General features: G+C 41.6%; 1 protein-coding gene across 4 annotated transcripts in view; it reads left to right on the forward strand.

The window, feature by feature from the left end:
- The window catches only part of LOC103812707 (sodium channel protein type 5 subunit alpha-like), a 172,024-nt gene that overhangs the window by 103,412 nt on the left and 49,040 nt on the right, over positions 1-19,572 (forward strand). Inside the window, exons 19-20 of one of the 4 annotated variants that reach the window (XM_050971419.1) lie at positions 11,208-11,366; positions 18,151-18,271. In XM_050971419.1, coding sequence (XP_050827376.1) covers positions 11,208-11,366; positions 18,151-18,271 — 280 coding nt within the window. The remainder of the gene's footprint in view (positions 1-11,207; positions 11,367-18,150; positions 18,272-19,572) is intronic. The other 3 variants (XM_030235031.2, XM_050971420.1, XM_030235037.2) reach the window with 3 other exon arrangements.

A 19,572-nucleotide genomic window follows, 5' to 3' on the forward strand; every position in this document is an offset into this window, starting at 1 on the left:
TAAAATAATTTGTCATTGCTGTGTGACATGTGTGTTGCTGCTGGTCACTGCAGCATTTTAGTTTGTGTCTTTATCTAACCCCTTCTCCTTGACCTGTTCATAGTGCTGGGGAAGTCTCTCCCTCTCAGCCCACAAGATTTCTTAAGGATTTAATGATTTTTAGCCTCATAATGAGAAAAAAGAATAACTCTCTTTCAATTTTTTCCCTGTACTTGACATGAAAAATACGGGTTTTGCCAGCAGGAAACCAGCTCCCATGAGCTCAGCAGCAACCACACTAATGTACTGGCTGCATCTTCTCCAGGTTCTTTTGGGTTCTCATTTTGGCTTCCTAGATGATTAAAATGTGGAGGTTACCATCTTGAGCTTCCACAGAGTGTCTTGTAATTACTTTATGACCATTTTTCATATGTGGCACCACCTTTCAGTGCTCTGAAGAAGAAAGAAATAGATTATGGGGACAGCAAGGTGATGAGATAATTAAGTGGATAGAGTCCAGTCCAACTAATGCAATGGATTCTACAACAACTTACCTGCACTTTAGCTACATTGAAGGTTTCAGACCTCAGAGGGGTTTGTACCATTTACATTGGATATCTAAGTGCAAAGCTTTTATCTTCAAAAACTTGTGCTTTAGTCGTGCTTCCCTTTCAAGTAGCCCACAGCTGTAGCCCAGAACAGTGTGTGCCTTTTTCAGTGACATCACTTTTTGGTTCAGAGGAATCCTGAGATAAATGGACCTAAAGGAGGTTCCAGATGAGTAATGCTGGGTGTCCTAAATCAGCCCCCAAAATGCAACATCCTGCACTTACAGTTAACTCTAGGTTGTACCTATCACCACGGTCTCAGTGAGGTTCAGGTTTTTGGGCTCACTGTCTGGATCCTTCTGTTCATCCATGAGTCCCTACAGCCAGGAAATTTTAGTAGTACCCCCTGAAGGAATGGCTCTACTTTTTCCTTCTCATTTGAGTCAGTCCAGCAGGGTTGTTACATCTTTCTGCCCTTCCTTAAATTGAATTACTACATGTGTTGCCTTACTCAAACCTTTTGTTTCTGGCCACCCAGCATGCCACTGAGGAGAAAACCTATTGCATTTGCTGGGTCCCCAGACAAAGGAAGAAATTATGAATCTGACTCCATGTTCTCAGGAAGCTAATTTATTATTTTATGATACTATATTATATTTTAGAATTCTAAACTTAACTACACTAAAGAATACAGAAAAGATACTTACTGAATGTTAAAAAGATAATAATGAAAACTCGTGACTCTTTCTCCAGAGTCCTGACACAGCTTGGCCCTGACTGGCCAAAGGGTGAAAACAACTCACATCAGAAACCAGTAAAACAATCCCCTGTGGATAAACAATCTTCAAACACATCCCACATGTGAGCACAACTTAGGAGAAGCAAATGAGATAAAAAATTGTTTTTCTTTTTCTCTGAGGCTTCTCAGCTTCCCAAGAGAAATGTCAGAACCCAGGACGTCCCTCTGGCTGCCCTGGATGGCTCCAGCCCCTGCCAGGGGGCTCAGAGACTTTGGCACAGGGACCAAGACCCATGGATTTTAACCCATGGAAAAAATTACCAACCTTATATGAGGATTTACAAGCCACAAAAGTTTAAGTAGAATGATAGTTTGTTGCAAGATAGAAAAGTAGAATTTTGAGATTTTAGAATGGAGGCTCAGGGTCCCAAGGTGGAGGAGTTTGGGCATGCCTTGTCCCTCTTTCTCCTTCTTCCTAGCCTCCATCTTCTGGGTAATAGTGGCACTTTTGGATTGGTTTAGGATAGAAACAAACTGTCTAACATAGGTGATAGGTATTGGGAAATTATGGTAAGTAGTGTACACGTAGTTTTTAGTATAAAAAGATAACATCACCTCTGAGGTGGGCAGTGTGCCACTGACTGACCTGCTGAATGGACCTCGGCAGGCCAGGGAAGGAATGTAGTAGATAACAGCAAATAAACAACCTTGGGAACCAGAACAGAACAATCCTGACTCTGTCTTCAGTTGCCAGGCTGGGAAAAGAGACTCTCTAACACATCTTGGGGTCATCCTGACCACAGAGACCCCCGAGAGAGAAAAATCCTGGGTGAAGGGATTTTTAAGAAAATGTGAATGCCACAAAACCCCACGCTGCAGTGACTAGTGGCTCTGTGGCTCCTGGCCACATCCCACACTCAGCCCCTCTGCAGTGACAGGACCCTCCTGGATGCCATTTTTCCGCAGAGATCACACCTTTGTGCCTTCAGTGCCGAGCCAGCAGCACTGGCCTGCTCGTCTCCAGAAGATGCCATTATTGATTTGTTCCAAGGCAGTGGCTAATTGGGTCACACACAAAGTGCTGCCTGCCTGCTGCCGGCCCCAGCGCTGCCCAGCCCAGCCTGGGCTCCAGGCACGCACACCCCACCAGCCCTGGCTGCTCTGGCTGTGCTCCCAGTTCCCCCAGAGCCACTTTGTGCCATCCCAAGGAGAACTGCCCCATTCTCCTGCCTCAGGATTACCCCTGGCTCCAGGAATCCTGAAACTGCAGAGAGTTGCTGCTGTGTCTCCTGGGGCTCACCTTTCCCTGACCTGGCAGGGAATATTGCCTGCAGGACTGTGTTTTTCACTGCCTCTCAGGTTTTCTAGCTCCACTTTTCAGTGGGGTTTTCCTGGACCACTCTGGGCACAGCAGCAGCTCTACTGTCATTTTCAGGATGTTTGGATCTGGGTCTGCACAGAGGACCTGAGGGCTTGTCAGTACCTGGATTTTGCACACTGGATGGGTATTCTTTGCTCCAGAGCACACTCTGCTCTCTCAATCATATGTGGTTTTTTCTCGACGGACAGTTCTCCCCCCTTGTATAGCTTTGTGTGGACTTCACCAAACACATTTCCCAGGGAGGACAGGTTTAGATGAGTAACTGCCTCTGTACACATCAAAGATAGAGCTGGCTGTCCCTCAGTCTCTATTCCATGGGTGCAGTCTCTATATTGCTCTAAACTAGATCAAAACCCCAAGCTTCTATTCTCTTCTTCCCCTTATATATTTCAGAATTACTAACTCATTTCATTTGACAAGGTGAAACTGTTTCTGATGGCTTTTCTTCCAAGTTTCTACCAGTAAGAGATTCATAATTTTGAGGTCAGAAAGGACCAATAAACTATGATGGTTTTCCTTTCTCATAGCACTGAGTCAAGGACTACAGCTAGTTTCTTCAGGGAGACTGTAAGTTTATTTTAGCTATGATGCATCATTTGTAAGATGGAAAAAAAAAAAAGAAACTTCTCAGGTAACAGAAAGTTCACCATCTGCATGTGGACCCACATCTGTTTCCTGTGTACACAGTGGAAATTTTATTGTACAATTCCTGTTCATTACAAAGCTGCTTCTAAACCTGAAGGGATTCCGCAAAATTCAATGGAATTATTCCAGGTTGATGCAAGTGTAGCTGAAATTATTGAAAATTGCTATAAAAATGCCAGTGCACAAATATTTTGTTGTAGAATTGTTTGTGACAATATCTTGTGCTCCTAATAATTCTAACACCTATAAATCAGAGATACCATGAAGCCATGTGTTTATTTGACAGGGTACATTAATTTCAGCCTTTTACTGCAGGAAATATACTTTGCTGTCAGGAACCCTAATGCCCTTTGAAATAGTATTTATATTCTGTCTGTTTGCAGTTCCAGTCTGTGGGACACGTTCTCTCTGAGTATAACTAGATAAAATACCATTAAATCCTGCTGATGACTCCCCCGTTCTCACTGGGAGGAGAGTGAGCCCAGTGTGTACATGCATGCTGCACACAATAAATCTTACAGCATCCTTCTTGTCACCTTTATTTGGGCCAATATTTTTCTGATCATTAAGTAAGATAACAGGGGGGTTTCATTGGTATTCTGTACATAGTTTGCCTGGATTTATCACTTTCTAAGCTGTATCTTTCGCTTCTTGAAAACTGTGTAGAACTCAATTATTGGCTAATTATTTTTGGCAATAAAAGAGACCATTTCTGGATTTATTGTCTTCAGAAGAATAGCAGCAAGGGCATTAAAAAAAGAAAACAGGACTGTAAATCCCAGCAGCAGATTTAAAGCACCTATGTCCTCATCTGGGCTTCTACATGTAGAAAGGTGCTTGTGTTTATTTTGTGGCAGTAGAGTGGGGCAGAACTCCTGTGTCAGATCTCTGCTGACGTGAGTGGAGCACTCACACCACAAACAGAAGTTTTAGGGTGCTTATTCAGTTCTCAGTGCCAGGCAAACATATTTGTCCCCAGCACAACGCCTAAGGTGCAGGAAACAGAGTGAGCTGATGGAGGAGAGAAAGAAAGGAGGGGGAGAAAAGCCAGGCTGGCATTGAAAGAGCTGATATCAGGAGCAGCAGAGTTGACAACATGCATTTGGACAAGTGCCCGGCCCCGGGACTGCACGTCAGTCAGTCACAGCTTGCTGGATGCCATTTCCCAGGATCCGTGTCCCTCCCCGGAGCAAAAGGCTGACCAGAAATGAGCATTTCTCACTGTTCCTCCCTTTGATAAAGAAAATGCTGACATTTAGCATTTTGGACAAAAAGAGCAGCAGCCAGTTCCCCAACAGCTCCCATGCCATGTGAGGCAGGGCATGCGTGTGTTGGAGGGGTAAAACTGCTCCCATTAATTACACTCCAAAATAACACCTCAAATGATGATTGTTTTGTTGCTGTTGCCTGTAATAATATGAAACTTTCTTAATGATCAAAATATTAACATCTTAATTGGGTGAAAGGTTCTGGGTTATTTCAGGCACTCGCACTGACTGCACTGCAAGGCAAATTTCCAAAATTTAAACTTCCATCAGAGAAGCCCATTAGTTTGAGTTTTTCATATTATACTGTGGAGAAATCCCAATTACCAAAAGAAACATAAAGTAGATTGTGATTAAACTTCAAAATGCAATTTAGCAGAAGGTATTAGCTTGAACTCTGAACAATGAACACTTATGAAACGCTTTCACTGCCCATTTAAGCCTATTGAATTGATAACAGTATAAATTAACTTTGGCAGTCCATCTTTTTGCCAAGTTCTTCCTCTCAGACAAGTTTTAAGAGTCGACCCTTGGAATAATGAATTTCTGTTTTATTATGGGCAGTGTGTTGCTCAGTGTGGTAAAAGATCTAGGGCCAGGAAGACAGAAGACATTAGAAAAAATTGCCTTGCTCCTCTGCAGCCAGAGATCAAAGGCTTAAAATATTCTGGATTAATCCAAGTAGGAACACTGCTGAACTGCTGTTTCTGAGGGATGACATTTTGTAAAACATCCAACACTCATACAGAGACTAGCAGTTAGTGGCTGTGATGAGGTTTGTCTGGCAAAGTTTTAGCTCACCTTTATTCAAAATAGAAGAAAATACCAGGTCAGGCTGGTTCCAGGGGAGTTTTTGCTGTTAACATCCTCTGCTGAGCAGCTGTGGTTTCTGGCCAGCCCTAGCCTTGCACATCCTGAGTTGTAATGGCCAGATAATTTTATCCACCTAAGTACTCACAGGTCGTTATTTTTCTAGAGCAGGTACTGGAGTTTTCTTACAAATACTTGTGACTTTTTTGGAGAAAAATTGCGTTTCTTAGGTCAAACAGGAGGATAAGATCTGTGTTTTACTTACATAGGTGTAACTTCTGACTTCCATGCCCTTAGCTCTGACAGGTGACAGCACACACAAAAATCTCCTGGGACCTACAGACGTCCAGGTTGGGGGCATCATCTGCCCAGAGGCTGGGCAACAAACTCTGCTCTTTCTGAACTCAGAGACTATTGTGTTTAATCTGTTTTGCCCACATGGCTCCTATGCATGTGTTAGTGATTTTGATTTTTAGAAGTGTGGTTCCTATAAAAGCTGAGTCATCAAAAAAGTGAAAAAATTGCATATGAATTCTTCACAGAGCAAATGCGAGCAGCACCTTCTAATTCTGATGTTTTACTACTCCCTTTGCAGCATTTTGTTTCTGGCTTTTGCATAGATGAATGACAAGAGAAATGATAGGGAGGGGTGGATAAATGCTGCAAAATGGAACAAAATCAGTGTACTAAGCTGTGGTGTCTGGCTGTTCCTGCTGAAGTGGAATGATGGACCAAATGGCATAGGATGGAGAGGGGGCATCACCAGTCTCTAATAATCAGGTTTAGACTTTCTTGGCTTTGTCCCCTCTATGAGAAATTTGCAGGTCTTAAATGATACATGTGTGTGTCAGCCTTAAAGTAGGACTTGACACACTTTACATTGGTATTGCAAATGTTGTAGTCCGCTGATAAAATGCACTTAGAGATGAACACAGTGTAGCACAAGCCCTTTTTTGTCTCAGCTGTAATCCTCGTGCTGTGGTGTACTATTGCTCCAGGTTTTCCTGTGATTTCCCATTAAACTGAGTAGCAGCAACTCTGCATTACAGAAGCAAATCTTCAAAGCAGGTTAGAGAGATTCTTAAATGTGCACATTTAAAACTGACAGCTGCTCTCCAGCCTTTTATTCCTAGCAGAATAAGTGATACTAATCTTCCCCTTCTGATATAATGGAAGTATGGGAATTTTCCTGATGTATTTGGTGATCTTTCTTCATGCAGAAAGATAAATGCACTGATTTTGTTGGTGCTACAAGGATTTACATTTATTTGTGAAAGAGAAGAACCAGGATCATAAATTATCTGTTCTGGTTATACGAACCAACGATTTGTTTCTCCCATTTGTGGATATTTATTTCTCTCCCATTTCAGCTCAGATTTTTCAAGGCTTTTCAGAAAGACTGAATTCAGCATATCTGAGAGTTGTCAGCCTGATAGCTCTGCAGACTGCAGTCTCCTGTTTACTTTACACACAGAACAAGTGCCACCAAGGCAGTAATGCAAGCTCACCGTCTTTCAGCAGCTCTGCAATCTGCTTGCTTCTCCACTTATGTGGAGGTAGTATATAAACAGTTCAGTTTTCACCATCATTTACTTGTTGGCTCCTTTGCAGAGGGAGGGTGCCAGTTACTAGATGCAAACTGTTGCTGATAAAGGGTGCCAATTGCTACCAGGCACGGCAATTTTGTGAAATCCATAGTTGTCTGCAAGGAGAAACACAAACATCAACAACCACTTTACAGAGTAAACAACCCTGTTCTACCAATCAGGGTTTACTACTCATGAAAAGCTCTGCAGACTCCCCTTATGCTTTCCAAAATTTGGTAATAGGAAACTTTGCGGGTTAAAATGTGTTGTCATCTGTTAAAGGAGCTGGATTTCTTGAGGAGGCTCAATGTCATAGTGTCCCTCATTAATGAATGGCTAAAGCAGAGACTCTTCTGTTGTCAGAATGCTGCTGCTCCTCTCATGGGCACCATCCCAAGGTGAAGGAGGGTCCCCCTGGCATGGCCCAGTGTGTGCAGGCATGTATGTGGGGGACCAGGACAAGCCTCCACTCCTGAGTCTGTACCTGGAAATGTCCTGACCAGCCCATTCCTGGAATGTGACTGCAGAACTCAGACACCACTGAATTCCTGTTAGTGTCTCAAAAGTGGGCTTCAAAGAGGCAGCTGGAGGCCTGAGTATGGTGGGGAGTGGAGAACATACATGGCATCAAAACTTCCCATTGCATTGTGACTGACTAAAAGGCAGCTTGCATTTGCACTGTCTCACCAGAGAAAGGGAAAACCTTTTCATAAAATAGTAAAATAATTAACTTCATCCGTCCACATCATCTTTGCTCACTGGCTCTGCAGTGACAATGGCAAGGGAGGAAGGCCCCAGAGCCAATTCCCATCTCTTTCTTCTCCACCTGCTTGGGACAGGAAGCTTCCTGCTATCAAAGGATTTGCACATCTTTCTCACAACAGCCATGGCCAGAGAATCAGGGAACAAATGTCACAAGATAGGGTTGTGATCTAGGGAGTGAGAGAAGCATCAGGAGAACCCATTTGAACTGATCACCACCCGAAAGGCAAGTCCTGGGATCCTCTTTCTAATTTTGTTTGCACAGAATGGAAAAAATGATATTTCCTTGGGGAAAGAATAAAGTGAATCCACGCTGATGACAGGTATTTGCCTTGTTTTGCCAGCAGCAAGTTCTCTTTCCAGAGGAGTGGCATTTTCACTAATCCCCCTTTGAGCCTGGAACAATTAGCCAATCTGTGCTTTTCAGAGACACAACGCAGTGTGGAGCCTTTACATTTATTTGTGTCAGCAAACAGCTATGTGGGTCTGTGCACCAGCACTCTTGAGATGTCACCCAGATTATGCCCTGTTTCCAATCTGGTAGCTGTTTTCCTGGTGCTGTAACTGGCCTGCAGTGTGAGAGGGGACAGCACTGTCCACCCCCCTCCATGTGCTAATCACTGGTATGGTGTTGGCACATCACCTCTTTTTAGGGCCCATGTCAGAGCAGAGGTGAGCAAACTTTTGGTTCATGCTGAGGTCAGTCCTGGGCTCCCAACCCTTCCTTTGCATGCCCAAAGTTTTAGTGCCATTCAATGTTTTTACTTTACAAATGAAGAAAGCGACTGAATTGATAAATATTAACATAATGTGTATTGCCTTGGCAACGTGGCACTTGATACAAAAATTCAACATAAATTATGTAAACCACCCACGGTGGGAAGCTGTACAGGAGATAGACCTGCTGCCATTGCCACCAGAAGAACAAATCATCTGGAATAAGGACAAAAGCAAAGAACCTGAAGTTAAACAACATAAACCAAAGGCACCTTTCCCCAGACAGGTCTCTGCTGATTTTCAGGTGCTGTGTGCTGGAAGTGAGACTGTCACATCTCAAGAGAATTGTTTACCAGGGCTGTCATTGGTTGCTTGCAAAAACCCAGTTGATTCCCTAACACTCCTTCTGGGATCAGCCTGCACAACCAGATTCCTTGGAACAGTCTATTTCTCTTACTCATTTCCTGCCAGCTTATAAATTTAGAGGACAAGCCTGAAAACCCTCGTTGATGAACCAAATAGTTGCCTGAGCACATGTGCATGGTGCCCCCACTGAATATTTTGCCAGGATATATTAATCAGTTTTAATTAATGTTAACCCATTGGATACTTGGTGCAAGTGTGATTTCTGGGAAGAAGCCAGGACCACATTTCCTGGAGTTGAGTCTCTATGAAAGTGTTGCTAAGTCCTCGTACCACACAGAGGGATTGGTAAAGAGAGAATTGGTGTAAATTTGGCATTTGGCTCCAGCTTAACACAATAATTTGCTTACCAATTAGAATATTCATCAGACCAGCTGAGTTACAAGGTCTGTCCTCTTACATGGTTTCTAGTGAATCTGAGTGCACAGCCTTTCTGCATAAATGAATCTGAGACGTCACCTCAGATTGTGTTGCAACAACAGCATGAAACAATTGTTTCTGTTGTTCCAGTGCTATTACCAATATCATGCCATTAAGATTACTTGGTACTAAGTTGTATGCACATTGCATTAAAAAACAAAAAAAGATATTTTATGGCTGAGTGCCTTAGTTGTGTGTACTATGCCTTCCACATTGGCTTCTCTCCTGAATAATAAACTATTTCCAAAGATAAAGACTGCTGAAAAACCTTAAAAAGTGTTACTTTTTGTCAGAGACATACCTGTAACTCTGTGGTTAATGGCCTAAGAAGATCAGCGCTAATGTGTGACTAGTAATTGTGTGTAGAACCTTCCTATGCAGAGGGTATAGGTTTGGACATGCATAATTTGATTTATTAAAGTTAGAATATATTTTAGACCACATGCCCTCCGAAGCAGGAAACAAGTAATTTGATTTTAAATTAATTTCCCAGAAACACACAACGACATTTGAAAAGACTGGTACAAACCTGACAGTCCAAAAGTATTTATACAGAGAGCAATTTGTTTAACCAACTGCTTCCTTTGTGTCATTTGGTCTTTACATTTGGAATAAAGTGTTTTTCTGCTTCGGGTACCTCTTGAGGGACTTCCTGCAGTGATGTGGCTTTAAAACTGAGGCAGGTAGCCTGGGGCTCCCTGGGGAAGGGAAATTTGCTTAATACCTGAATAACACTGAATGTCAGTCAAGACAAGGAAAGGGAAGAAAAAAAGCTGGACAAGTGAAAGATAAATAGGTTTAAATAATTACTATTGAAATCTGGTTATGCTTGTAATTTTTTTCACAGCATGGAAGTCCCTCTGTAAGCAATTCAGCACAGCCCTTTGAATCCTGCTGGAGTTTTATTAATATTTTAGTAGCTGCATTAGTAATGGCACGAGCAGTAGTAGTGCTGTGATGAGCTGTGGAGTTTTCAGTGAAATCCCTGCCTTAGGTGGATCAATAAAGCCACACAAACAGAGCACCTGGGCCTCCAGAGGGAGGGACCAACCCTGCAAACATCCTTTCCTCTGCCATTAGTCCTGGGAGAACTTCTGGAGAGCTCAGCAGCAATAATCACCAGCCCGGGAAGAAGCGGCTGGATTTAATGGCCCCACGCACAGAGCGAGCACAAGGTCTGGTCAAATGTGTTTACTGAGAGAAGAAATTATTGCTGTGCTTCCAGAGTCCATCCCCTTTCAGGGAAGTGCTTCAGAGTGTGCTCTCCTTTCAGCCTGTGGTTGAGCCCCCTGTGCTTCAGTGGGTGCAAAGTGGCCTTAAGTGTTTTGCTGAATAGAAGCCTCATACATTTGCGTGTTTACCTGCAGCTTTTCCATATCTATTTTCAGATCTCTTTTATCTTTTCCAGTGAACTTTGCATTTTCTTCCCCTGCAATATGTGTCTTTTCTTCTCTGGGTGTGGGGATTTTTCACACTGTTTCAAGCCTACTCGTAGAACAATACTGGATTTTGTCCTTGTGCCTTTCTCCAGCTTTTACTCAAAACATTGAGTGTCACCACCTGATTGTGAATTTTCAGAGTGGTTATTTGGCAGCCACCTCTCTCTGCACCTCAGGTCACTGGAGAAAGTTTGTGTCTCTAAACCAGGCTCAATATGGAGATGGCAAGGGAATTTCATCCCACCTCAACAACAAAGATCAGAAAAAAAGTTGTTTTATTTGTGTGTCCATTTTCTACAGCCATATATCTTGGCATATCCAAGCTGCTAAAGCTCAAAATTTGCCACATAGGCTTGTGTTATCTCATTTCTTGCCATTTTCTTTAAGATGTCAACCCTAATGAGAATACTCCAGGCTGTTTTCTCTTCTAGCTGGAGAGTTCTCCTTAAGAAATAAGCATGCTATCAAAGAGAAAGAAAATAAACCCATCTAGGATTATTTCCAGCAGGAAAAGCAGCTGCAGCTGAGGGGGCAGCGATGCCAAAGCCCAGGAGTCCGGAGTCAGAACTCTGAGATTTATGAAGAGTTAAGTGAGTTGCACTTGGATAAGCAGTTGAAGGCTGAGCCACCACCTCCAGTAGGGCAAAAAGAGGTAACACAAACAACTTTCCTACCTGATACTGCATGAAATTCATTGCACCAGCTCTGCAGTGCATGCCACTGGTTTATGTGGGGTTTATGGCTTGTAAAAATATGTGTTTGTCAAGGGGTAGGAAAGCAATAGTGTGTAATAGGTGTTACAGTCTTAGGGAAGAAGAGAGAAGATTTTGTAGTTATAAAAATAATTGGAAAGCTTGGAAAATGTGCATTATAAATTAAGATGGAATTGTAAGAGGCTTTTGGGGGAAAAAAAAAAAAAACAAACACAAAATAATCTGTAATGTTACTGTCTCATTTTAGGAGAAAATATGTGTGTGACTTCCCACTGAAAAGCAGCTCTAGGAATGGCATCTGCTGACTTGGCAGACCTGAATGTTGAGTTCACTGGAGGGCATCTGCTCTCTGTCACAGATTAACGTTTCTTTTCCTGTTAACACACACCCAAGAAAGGTGCAACAATTTAAGTAGCTGATGTGAAGGTACTAACTAAAGAGCAAGCCTTGGTATTATTTAGTTGATTTGGCCAAAGTGCAGCTCATTAATTGTTTCTTCATGTGTACACATTGACATTTATTTTCAAGTTGTAGGATGATGTTGTCCTTATAACCATAAATATCAAAAATAATGTGTTTGTACTGTACACTGAGTGACTCCAGGCTGTGTAATTGCCTGTATTCTCCTTGCTGACTTGTTGGGTGTTCTTCCCCTTCAGATTTAGTATTTTATTAACATAACATTGCCTTTATTATTAGAGAGTGATGGATTCCTCTCTTTGAAATCAGGAAATGGAGGTTTGGAATGTCCTGGGAGTTTGGAGAACTGCACAGCTGCTTGGAACCAGGGATTGTTGTGTGGGATGAAAATTGATGAAAGGGAAAGGATGGCACAGCACTCACACACATCACACCAACCCAGTTCTACTGTAAAACTGCTAGAAAGTTTGTGCCCAGCAGAAGCAATCCCATGAAGAAATCTTGACAGGACAGCAGAAAACTTACCCATCCCAGAGCCAGGGCTCCCCTTCTCCAAGCCTGCTGATTCATGTTGTCATATGGGTGGAATTTACAGAACTAAATGTAGACAATCTGCATCTGGACTTCTCATCTGAGGCCTCTGTTTAGACAATGTAGGCAGGTAAATGTGTCTCCAGCTGAAATCAGCATTTACATTAGGTCAGATCTCATAAAAGTGCCCATTTCTCTCCATTAACTATAAAGGGAGCACTTAGGTTGCACACTTAGGTGAGATAAATTCCACTCACAAGAACCAGAAATCCTCCAGCCGTGAAGCATTTCTTTAAAGGGCAATCCTTGCCAGAGTACATCTTGGCATATTCATATTCAGAAAGAAAACATCTTGAATTTAGAGGAAGGAGACTCAAATATTTGATATCCTGGTCTCAGGGGAAAAAAAAAAAGGTATGTATATTTAGCAAAGAAATACGAACAATGTAAAGAAGCATTATAAGAAGGAGGAATTAGAAGACCACGTCAGGCCTTTTTCTCTCAGGGGATTAGGTATGTTTCATGTTTAAATATCTTTTCAAGACAAATGGACCCTGTGATCCTAACAGGGAGGCCAGAAAACTATGTCCTTTTCTAGTGCTGTAACAAAATGTCACGACAAGTCAGGAACATTCTAGCCTCGATATATTCAGCAACATCGTGATAAAGAATTAATCCCCATTTCCTCCCTCAGCTTTCAAAGGGTCCTGAGACACAAATGCCACCTCTCTATAGCAGAGCATAATTGATTCTATTTGCAGCTGCTTAGAAAGAGGTGGAGGAACATGGCAATAATCCAGGGATGACTCGAAATCGAACGGAAGTTCACGCGGGGCTATGAATGCCGACGCGAAAGAGCAGAGCCCAAAGGATGCTATTTTGGAAGGTCTCCTGTGGACATGACATACCCACGGTCCCCCTGTTTGCAGAAGCAATCTTGGTGCCAGCACGGCCAGGACACGCTCGTCATATTTTTGATGAATGTCCCAAGAAGTTGCAAGTGGCCAAATAAAGCCAACACTGCAAGGGAGTAACAGATTTGGTATGGCCAAGAGGCAGGGCTTCCAGTGGTTGCCAGTAACAGGAAACACTGGATGTGTTCCGAGTAAAACTCTGTTGGTGTCAGTAAAGGGTCCATTATATGATTAAAAATTCATTCTATATCAATCATCAGAAAGGCACTGTAGAAATAAAATCATTGGTGTCATGGGTGGAGAAGACTTGGGAGTACAAACTGGTTGCTTTCTCTGCCAAAATGCTGACCCATAAAATATTTACAAGACTTTGTGGAATCTGGCTTTAAATGGATTTCTGGCTTTAAACTTAGATTTCTTCATTTACCAAAAGGGATAATTCACTTGCTAAAAAGAAATATCTCACATCTGGGTATATTTCCTTAAATACCAGCCTTTTCTCACCTTTTTTTCCCTTTCAAAGTGCCATTTCATTACAGTCTTTTACCAGTTTTATCCATCAGTCTCTTTGTATGAATTAATATCACTTACTTTAATAGATTGTTGCTTGCTTCCTATTGTCTGGGGTTTACCCCCTGAAGTCATGAACCATTGTTCTTTCACTTCATTATTTCTTGTAAATTAATATCTCTGAGCTATTTATCTGACTTTTTTTACCTCTTTCTTTGCAACTCCCTCAACTGTTCTTTTTCCCAGTTCTTTTGCCAAGGAGGAAGTGCAATATTCCAAATACAATTTCTACAGAACTGTAAAAGAAGAAGTAATATCTCATTATCTAGACATGATGCTTTCATATGGTTTCCTACATCATTATATCCCACTGCAAAATCACATCTATTTTTTTTTTAATATTACTCCAGGTTTCCAAAATATCCATTGAAATTTTCCTGTAACTTGCCCATTTGTACTTTTTAAAATCATGTCCCATTTTGCTATATTCTCTCCAAGTTTCCCTTCTCTTTTCCCTTCTGCTTCCTCGATTTCAATACTCTCTCCAATTTAATATTATCAGCTACCGTGAGGATTATATCGGTCAGGACCTCTTCTGTATCTTTAGTGAAGATAATGCTGACCCTAATCCCTGCAGATTTCCTCCTCTGAAGAGAAAGTTTGTGCTATATTTGGGTCCTTAGAATGGCTTTTCTCCGCACAGCAATGGGTGAACCTGAGCCAATTACACTTTATTTTAGAAGTAGGCTTTTCTGTAATAGACATCCAACTGTTTTCTTAAGGTTTATATATCATATGTCAATTTGATAGATTAAGGCTCTGATTTTCAAAGGTGAGGCAAAGAAGGGAGGTAAGAGGGCTAAGCCTTGAGCAAACATCAACTTTCGATAAGATTTCAGCGTTTCACTGCTAAAGGCTTTTTGAAAAACACTTTCAGATCAATTTGCTGCTATTACAGGCACAAGCAGTGGGCGTGGAAGCCCTGTCCAGGGACTTAAAACAGTCACTCCATCAACAAACACTTTAAACACTGCCTTCTGCAGCATGAATTTATGCACCAGGGGAAGATCTTCCAAAGGGGTCTGACAGTCCCTTGCCTCTGCCTGGCACACTTCCTCCACTCACCTATTCCAAGAAAGAAGGAGGATATTCTGTATTTGTCCTTTTTGCCTTCTTCTGAGCTCTTTTCACCCCATCTGTGCAGAGTTCTCTTAGCAAAAAGGAGAACCACCTCACTGCCTTTATGACATTTCACTCTGAATAAGCTCTCTCCTTTTCTCCTCTCTGTCTTTATTTCATTTACTTTAATCACAGGCTGCAGCAAGTGTTTAGTGATCTGTGATTCCCATGATTATTCCCTTTCCCTCCTCTCTCAGCTCTGTGTTGTGTTTACTTATTGCTGCTCTCCTGGGTCGTTTCCAGTTTTCCATGAGCATTCACTATTGATTGCTAATGATGTGTTAACTGGGTGTATTGGATCCTTTATGCTCTGCAGCGTGCCTTGCCTGGGTCTGCTGGTTTGTAAATGTGTATATATAGAGGCTTTCTGGCCATTTCTCTACTTACATTTATATTAATTCTAACAGGTTCTCCCCCTTCTTGTTATTGATCCCCTTGTTGGATGATTTTAAGAAGTGTTTATTTTCTTAGACAACTGAATTTTGATTAGCTACATTCCCTTCATCAATTGCTCTTGTGTCCCTGACTCTTCCCTGAGTTCATGAAAACCTTCTTAATCCCTTTAACCTTTCTGGCAAAGTGTAACCTTTGCTTCCTTCCCAGAATCATCCCTAATCTTTCCCTTCTCTCTCATATGTCTGGTTCCATTTTCTCCATTGTCTGGTCCCTATTTAGACCTTCAAACCCTAATCTACAGTTTTCTGAAATCATGTTCATTGTCTCTTCTTCTTTGAAGGCTTTTCAGAAGAAAACCTGTCTGTTTGCCTTGCATGTTCCCCACCTCCCTTTGGATTCTAATATTTCCTGGAAACTCCTCCTGATAAATAACTAAATTGTCTATGATAATTTCACTGTATTTTGTTCTGTGAATTTCCTAACCTGTCTCTGCTAAATCCAGCTCTCTAGTTGAAAATGTTATCAAGCTGACATTGCTCTCACAGTTTTCTTTGATTTCTGACTATTGGTAAGAATTATCCCCAACAAAGCTTCTCTTCTCATTGGAACCCCTATTTTCCACATCCTACAGCTGCATATGATTTGGGACTATTTCAGTGATCTCTATTTTGACATCTTCATAACAGAACACATAATGACTGAATGCATTCCCTAATGAACAGCATCATAAAGTTCTGACTGTGCTAGAACTTGGGATGACATTTTTTTCCACCATCACAGACTGTTGTGAGTCTGTAGGAAATGGGCTCGATACCACAGCTGCATTCTGAATATGGCTTTTCAGAAGCTTTATCTGCGTCTTGGACCTGTTCTGTTCTTTCTGTTCTCTCTTTTTAAAAGGTCTCTTCCCAATTGTTTGCAGATCTTTTGCGTGCAGCATTAAAAACCCTAGCCAAGACTGTGACCTTCTGGATGCTGCAGCTAATTGCAAACAAGTAGCTTCCACCCACCCCCACTTGCAAGCGCTGCTGGAATGTTCAGTCTTGCCCATGTTACCCCAGGTTCAGCATTTCTCTGAATTCAGCTATAAATTTTGCATTGACTGTGTATGCTGGAAAACAGAGGACCCATTTTCACATTAATAATAAATATATAAAGCTGTGCCTAGTCTCTTACTCCATCACCATCATGCTTATGAAAATAATACTTTATCTGTCCGTGCCATCTCTCATATAACTATCTCACAGGCTGTTTAAAAGCATGGGTAAGTATTATTGCCCTCATTTTTTAAAATGAAGGCAATAGTATTGCAAGATAAAGCACAAAAACTTTTAAGTGGGAACTCAGAGAACAGGGCAAACCAGTTCACAAATGACATACCTCTCCTGCTTGGAGCTATTTGTCATTTCCATGACCCATAGAAGATACCAGCTTTGGTATTGCCCGCTTACACCGGATAATGCTCTAATACATCCAGAAGAAAACTGTGAGCAGGACTGGGCAAATATCAGGACTTTCACTTTAGTGGCCAAGCTATTTAGCTTGTAAAATTTAAAGTCAAATCGAGTAAAATTTAATTTTGGATTAACACAAAATAGAAATCCTTTATTTTAGCTAGCAAAATAAAATAGAGGGGACACATTTCCTATTTTCTTCTAAAGAAAGTGTCTTCATTCTGTTAAAGGAAAGTTTAACCTGAAATAAAATTTCTATTTCATATTTGGGTGACTTACTGAATCATGTATTATATGTCTTTTAATCATCAGTTCAGCCTTCAAAACAGATTTTGAAAATAATATATTCCCCAGAAGTTTTTTTACCCACATCTGCTTGAGAGTTCCTGCTCTAAATAGATGAGACAACCAATGCTTCAGGGAGTGAGAATATTCTTGCCCCATTTTTCAGAGGAGGGTCTGAGAAAGGCTGAATTTAAACAGTGCACCTAAGATGATGGTGTCAAATATTTCAGGCAAGTGGTAGAGCTCTTGAGACACTTCCAGAAGCCATGTGCCCCTCCTCCTACATCACCTGGAGATCAGAATGGTGTGACAGAAAGGCAAGGGCCATGTCATGTGCTGAGAACAAGTCAGGCTCGGATGAGACAGGAGGAAGAGCCCTCTCAACATATTTGTACTTTAGCTTCCTGTGGCTGGGTGCTGGAGGAGAGGCTGTCAGCAGGAGCAGAGCATGGTCCTGAGTGAGCAGGTGCAGATTTCACCCACCAGATGTGGGTGAGGAACCTCAGGAATGAGACCCAAATGACAGGAACCCAAGGCAGGTCATCCAATTCATCCTTCAGCATTTCAGGAGATAGGTCCCCCAACCAAAGGCAGGAGTCTTCAGGATGTCAAACAGATGAAGTCCATCATTCCAAGAGTCCACCTACCATTAACCAGAGCAACCTGGTCTAGAGGAAGGTGTCCCAGCCCATGGCAAGGGGCCTGGAACTGGATGACCTTGGAGGTCCCTTCCAACCCAAATCATTCTAAGATTCTGTGATTAATATTCAATGGCTGTTCACTCTCTTTCTGTGGTTTGTTTCTCTGTTGTTTCAAAAAGTTTGTGTGTTAGGTTCTTGTTGTTATAGGGTCAATCCCTGGTCTCAGGATAGGCAGAGCTGTCACCAAGGAGTGGCACCTTGGGAAGTGCATGGCAATGTCTCTGTTGTGGTGGCTTCAGCTGGGGTGCTGGTTAGTGGAATGACAACTCAGCTACTTCCTTCAGGGCAACTGATCAATTTGTTTTCCACATCTTTGCTCCTGTTGACAACAAGCTTGATGAAATCAGTCTTTCTGAAGGCAGCACAGTGGATTTGACAAATCCTGCAGAACTGCTGGAGCAGATCCCTGAGTTTGCTGAGGAGCTGATGGAGCCTGAAGATTGCTTCCCTGAAGGTAAGAGCCTGCATGTTTCACTGCAATGCCGGGTCAAGAAACCTTCTTTTCTCTTACTGAGCATCTCCCAACCTTCTCACCATGTTGCTCTGGTTGCTTGTAGTAGTATTTCACTGGATGCACTCCATTTTTTAGGCACTATAATGCTCCAAGCACACACTTATAATCCCTTGTTACCATTAGTCTTTGGATTTCCAAGGTGAGATAAGCCAAGAACATGCTCTAAAATACTCCACAGCTTCTAAAGCCTTAGGCTTTTAAAATCATAATTTGTGCCATAAAGAGTTGTTTGTTTCTTTCTTTCTTTGTTTTTCAAATGCTGATTTTTGTCATTTGGCCAGTGAAGATTTTTGCCTTCCAATATGTGTGCATGATCAAATTTGGTAAAGAACTGACCAGATCAGAATGTTTCCATTGCTTAAATATATCCAGGCAGTTCACAGAATCTGTCTGGAGGGTTCATGAGTCTCAGGGACTCTCTTCCATTTATTTTAAAGGATGTCAAGATTAGCACATCCAGTAACTTTCATCTAGTAAGAGAACTGCTATGTAAAAGGCATTTAGCATAATTATCTTAGATAATAACAGACCACATTTACGTATCTCTTTTAATACTGAAATTCACCATCATTTTTTTAATATTTTAACACCAGCCTTCTCTAAAACACAGATGTAAAATGCAGCTACACCAGAAGATCTATGTTAAAATAAATATATAAAGTAAATAGCACCCGAAGTTATTTCTTCTCAGAGTGAATTCTTTTCTAAATATTATCTTAGTCAAACTTTTTGTTTTCCTATGAATCTGGATTGAGAAAAACAGGGTTAGCTGAATGTAAGAATAGTCCCTTGAAAATTCAAGCATTATTATAAACAAAAACAGAGCAGCTCAGATGGGATCAGACAGAGATGATTTGCTGGGTATATGAATGCCCCTGAAGTCAGCAAAAATGTGCATCTCTATATCTGTGAGAAAGATGATTGAATGAGGTAAGGGAGCCCTGCAGGGCTTACAAATGTCCCTTGGATCTAAACATTTTTTTGGCAGCTCTGCTTAAAAGCAGTAGCCAAAAATTAATGCAGTTGACAAGAAGAGAGCATGGTGTAACCATTCAGGCCCATGCAATAACATTTTGAAATTAGATCTGGTGTTTTCATTCTTTCACAATATTTTTCTTAATGGGGCTAGTGAGCAGCAATCTCTGTTGTGCCCTGAAAGTGATCATGTTATAGATGCTTAAACAAGCCAGGGCTGTGTGATCAGTGCTGTTCAGGTGGCAGTTTACAAATTCTGAAACTGT

Source organism: Serinus canaria, chromosome 2 (assembly GCF_022539315.1).
Source record: "Serinus canaria isolate serCan28SL12 chromosome 2, serCan2020, whole genome shotgun sequence".
Classification (NCBI taxonomy): domain Eukaryota; kingdom Metazoa; phylum Chordata; class Aves; order Passeriformes; family Fringillidae; genus Serinus; species Serinus canaria.